The sequence below is a fragment of the Frieseomelitta varia genome, unplaced genomic scaffold, assembly GCF_011392965.1.
Source record: "Frieseomelitta varia isolate USP_RPSP 00005682 unplaced genomic scaffold, Fvar_1.2 scaffold_314, whole genome shotgun sequence".
Classification (NCBI taxonomy): domain Eukaryota; kingdom Metazoa; phylum Arthropoda; class Insecta; order Hymenoptera; family Apidae; genus Frieseomelitta; species Frieseomelitta varia.
In genome coordinates, this window is record NW_025110051.1 from 116,064 (window position 1) to 121,379 (window position 5,316).

A 5,316-nucleotide genomic window follows, 5' to 3' on the forward strand; every position below is an offset into this window, starting at 1 on the left:
CCCCCCCCTTTATGCCGAGAAATTCCGCAAAATTGCTATAGAATCCATCGGATTTCGTCGAAATCTCGTTTCGATTTTGTTTAAAAACCAACACGGAGGTGAACCTCTTAGCTGTGAACGAACGGCCGCGCGAGAAAAGTAACTGCAATTTGCCACTCGAATTTCTTCAAAGACGAAACGTGTATTTTGTAAATTTTTGACGTCTCGGAATCATTTCGAAGGTATACACTTCGCGTATACTCGATCAGTTTTTTTCAATAGTTTTTAATGCTATGTCAATCTGGATACACACATAGTTCGCTGTGTGCGCATGCTGGAAATCATCTTTCAGACGTGACTTGTTCGAATTGGTTTTTTGTTACAGGATTAACTTCCCTGAAAAAGACAATTTCTTTTTATTCCAAGTATTTGATTCCTTTTTTTTTTTTTTTTTGTCTAACAAGAGAATTACGAACGTTAAAGTTTTTGTAAACAATATCAATGAAATTAAACGATTAAAATTATTAATATTAATATTAATTAAATTAAACGATAAAAAATTATCGATTTAAGAAGAAAAGAACTAACCTAGTCATTCCCTTGTGATTCAACTCGATTTCACATACTCTGACATAATCTGTAATTCGTCGTCGCGTCGTCTCAGCTAAGAGGTTAATAATAAAATGAAAAAAAAAAAAAAAATTTACAATTGCACCACTTTTTGTACTAACGGCCATTTTTTCCTTTAACCCGTGAAAAATCAATAAATAAACAAAGGCGCGATTCCACGCGCGAATGCATTAACGATTGTCTCTTCATCGACGTGTGTACAATGGGGGTTGGTTGCCATCGTTCCCTAACAGTAAGACGTACGTTCGCGGATGGTTTTTTCCCCTTCGTTCTCGTCCGAGTCGAACACATCGAGGAAACGGGGGGCGACGGTGATCTCAGTTAGCCGATCGGTCGTTGTTTCTCTCCCCTTTCGATCGTTCTCCGATCGTTGCCTCTGCCTCGCCTCGCCTCGCCTCGCCTCGTCACCTTCCGTTCGCTTTGCTTTCCGTTCGTTCGTTTCGCTTCGCGAGCTCTGCACGCTTATCGGCCAAGTAGCCAAGGCGAAGTCTCGAACGCGCGAGAAATCCTGTCGGCGATCGAACGATCGGGGGGGGAGGAGGGCGAATTGTAAATTAGATTCAGAATCTTAGAAACGTTCGAGAGGAGGGGGGCGGCAGAGCTGCGAACGTGCCGCGTTACCCGATACAAATAGATAAATAATTATAGTTATGTACAAGTTATGAACATGGTGTACAAGTTGCCGGCGTCCGGGCAGTTTCTACGAGCTGAAAATTAGCTCGACGCTTCTCCACCCCGACGGGTGTGTGTGTGTGTGTGTGTGTGTGTGTGTGTGTGTGTGTGTGAATGTGTGTATATGCGTGTAACAATCATTATTAAACGGAGCACAGCTCCGTGGAGAAACAGCATTATATATATCACATAATTTCAGGCTACCATAATCTCTACGTCGTTCACTTCGTGTCCGTTCTTCCCGAAGTCGTCTTATCGCTAGCGTGACAGTAGTCTCGTTACGTTTTGCCTAAACGGTAATCACTCGAAACACTTGGTCAGTACCTTGGTATAGTATTCTCGGACAGATTTTTCCCATACAGGTCTGTTTCATCGTGACTCGCGCGGCCACTTCCCCTTTCACTTTTTTTTGTCACTCCTTTGAGTTTCCAAAGGCATTTCAAGACGATTGTTTCGACAAAAATGCGGAACGAACGTTTCTATGATGCAAATTGAACGCAAGTGGGCGAGAATTATTTCGCGAATCACGATGAAAACAGCCGATGAAAACATCCGAACACGCGCGACTTTGACCGAATATTTTACAAAGGGAGAAAGAGAGAGAGAGAGAGAGAGAGAGAGAGAGAGAGAGAGAGAGAGAGAGAGAGAGAGAGAGAGAGAGGAGCCATTGGCTCGTGCTTCTGTCCTCGTCGAGATCACCTCGATGGACGATCGAACGATCATAGTGCGAGTTTTTCTTGCTTGATTCCCTGTTCGATGCCCGTACGACCGCCATCTTGCCCCCCTCTTCGTTGGATCAGCATGGCTCAATCGAGCGCCAAGTCTAACAGAATTTCAAGCTCCTCTATCGTGAGTAATATGTACTATACGAGGCTTCGATCTACCGATAGATCGACAAGTGGTTTCACAGACGAGGTGTACGAATAGAACTTTCGTGGACCTGAAGTATCGACGTACTAAAGAATCACTGGTTCTCTAGCGCACTCTACGTTAAAACAGCGGCGAGTTTGGGAACTAACGAATGTAACCAGCAACTGTAATTTCTGAGACTCATTACAGTATTGTCAAGCTTTTGATATCAAAATGTGAACCGAGAGAACGAAGTAATACCGAAATGAAAGAATCTATCTCTATCCATGTTTCACGGATTTATCGCAATTTTTTTCAATATATAATAAGTTTAGTAAATTATCTAAATTATTAACACGTGGTTTCGTGTGTAAATTTTTCCAACAATTTTGAATTATTATTAATATCAAGATAAATAATATAAAAAAATTTCCAACAATTTTGAATTATTATTAATATCAAGATGAATAATATAAAAAAATTTCCAACAGTTTTGAATTATTATTAATATCAAGATGAATAATATAAAAAAATTTCCAACAATTTTGAATTATTATTAATATCAAGATGTTAAAATTATTATGTTTTATTTATTTACATATTCAAATTTGCGTTAAATTTTTAACAACCATGCAATGCATTCGTTGTGACAAATATAATTCTTTATCGATAAAGTACCACGTTCGATTCAACAAGTAATTCTCGAGACAGTCTGGCAACACTGTTCACGTTTTTTAATTTTGATTTTCACCACTAGTGGCGTTGCGGTGCAAAACCTGCCTGAATCGGTACGGCAGAATGTGACACAAAAATGGCAAATGCAGTCCCAGGACTGCAAAACCGTAGCGGAAAAAGTACAATTATTCATATACCTCGTTTGTGTGGTGGTTCAGGGACAAAAGGTTAGCTACACTAGCATCTCATTACTTATTGTCCTTGTTCAAGCAACTCGAGTTTCTAACCTCGGAGAGAGGTCCTTCTGCACTCTCGGCGCAACCAATAACGCGGATCGGCGCTGGCGAAGTTTAGGACTCGGGGGGAGGGCAAAGCACAGAAGAGAACTGCAGACCGTTTCGTTTCAGCTGGTCGAGAGGATCAACGATGCCATTGGGAGAAGACGAATGAGGAAATCCGGGACTCCAGACTGAGGGAGTCTTTGAAAAACGAACAAGCACCTAGCTTTGGAAATCAACGAGACTCCCTTCCAGAATCTGATCCGAGTGAAACTGAAAGAAAGAAAGAAAGAAAGAACAGGGTCCCGCGAAAGAAGTTGCGGTCGAGGGGCCATCGAACAGCGAACCAGCGTCCTCTGGAGCAGTGTCTAAATCCGCCTACGAAGTGTACCAGCGGAGCAGGGCAGTTCTGCGCGTTACGCGGAGGCGGGCGTCGCCGTGGCCTGTTCAAGAGGAGGACGCGAAATGGGACGCGACGACGCGGCGACGAGCGACGAACGGGACGATGGTGGGCGATCGTCACACGGTGGTCACCCGGTCGACCTCGACGTACCGCACAGAACTGTCGCTGTGTCAGCAAATCACTTCCTTCCCGTCGATGATCGCCGTCTCCGAGGAGATGCTCTTCAGCCGGTGCTGCGATATCGACCGGTTCGCCCGTTGCCTGCAGATCCGCCAGATCACGAAGCAGATCACGCCGAGGATCGTGACGATCGCGAGGATCCCGAGGCCGAGGTGAAGAGGCGGCAGCTGGAGCAGGACCGAGCAGTGGGTCAACGCCTCGTCGTACCCCGATGGACAGTGAGAGATCCCGTCGCACCACAGCGACGCGTTTATGCACGCGTCCAGCTCCGGGCATCGCTGTTCGCAGTCCCTTGGCATCTGAAGACCGGCGGTCGACGTCACCGACGGCCTGCAAGCGAAAAATGAGAGAAATACTGTTAAAAGGAACCTTGCTACCACGGATATTTATTCTTTCGAAAGAAGCTCGGTTTTTTCCCTTGTTTCCCACATAAATTTAGAATTTTATTAACAATAAAAATGCCTCTTTTTGACTTTAATTTAATATTGTATAATATTATATTGTGTATATTATAATTTTTAAGTTTTTTTTTAGAACGTTAAAATATTCGGCAGCGTGATACTTTCTCCTCTTTTCTCGCTTCGCTGAACGATACTTTTCATACTACTAGACCAGAGGTGGCTGACTGGCGGCCTCCCCCCCCACACACACTTTTCTGATTCGCTGGCGCTATCCCCTCCACTGCGTTGACAGTGTCGCGACCGCAATGCTTACTTTATTTCACATATGGCATCCATTCGTTCGTAATTGACGTAATTGTGAAATACCACGAAAATTAAAAAATTAAAATATGATAATATTATATTAAAATGTAATAAGAATTTTAATACAACTCAATATAATATTATTATATTTTAATAAATGTATTAAATTTTTAAATTTAATATAATATTATATTGAATTGTATTAAAAAATTAAAACAGAAAACCAGCCTGTCTAATATGTGTACACATCTTCTAGAGAGTAGAGATTCAGCGTCTTAAATATTTCAATTTTAGAAAGTATGTTATTCAATTCTAATTTATTGAAATAAAAAATTAAAGCTTCTAACTTTATAATTAGATATAAATGTCTTCATTTCTAAATATGTAGTTTATTTAAAACACTATATTTTCAATGTAAAAAAATTTTTATAATTATATTTAAAAATTTTTAATTTTTAATATTGTAATAAATTATTTAAATTATAACAAATTAATATAATATAAAAAAATTATTATTATATATTAATTATTAATTATGTGAATAAAGTTTTTTAAAAAATTAATATTATATAAAAACAAAATAATTATATTTTATTATTAACAAAAGTATATAAAATTAATTATTTTTATTATTACTATTAATTTGATTATAAATTAAATTAATTAAATACAATAATCTGGGAGAAATAAATCCATGTCTAATTATTATATAATATCTTCTACATAATCTTAATTTTGTCATTAATAATTCTTATATGAACAATTAAAGAAAGAGCAATAATTAATTTTATATCTAACTGACATAAATATATAATTCTTAAAAATATTATTCTATAAATTAATTATTATTAAATTAATATAAATTTTATTATACATATATATATATATATATATATATATATATATATATATATATATATATATATATATATATATATATATATAT

At 38.4% G+C, this 5,316-nt stretch overlaps 1 protein-coding gene across 1 annotated transcript in view; it reads right to left on the reverse strand.

The window, feature by feature from the left end:
• Window positions 1-2,712: 2,712 nt before the first annotated feature.
• LOC122529886 overlaps window positions 2,713-5,316 on the reverse strand; it is a 251,889-nt gene continuing 249,285 nt past the window's right edge. Inside the window, exon 16 of the mRNA XM_043656393.1 lies at window positions 2,713-3,996. Coding sequence (XP_043512328.1) covers window positions 3,657-3,996 — 340 coding nt within the window. The 3' untranslated portion in view covers window positions 2,713-3,656. The remainder of the gene's footprint in view (window positions 3,997-5,316) is intronic.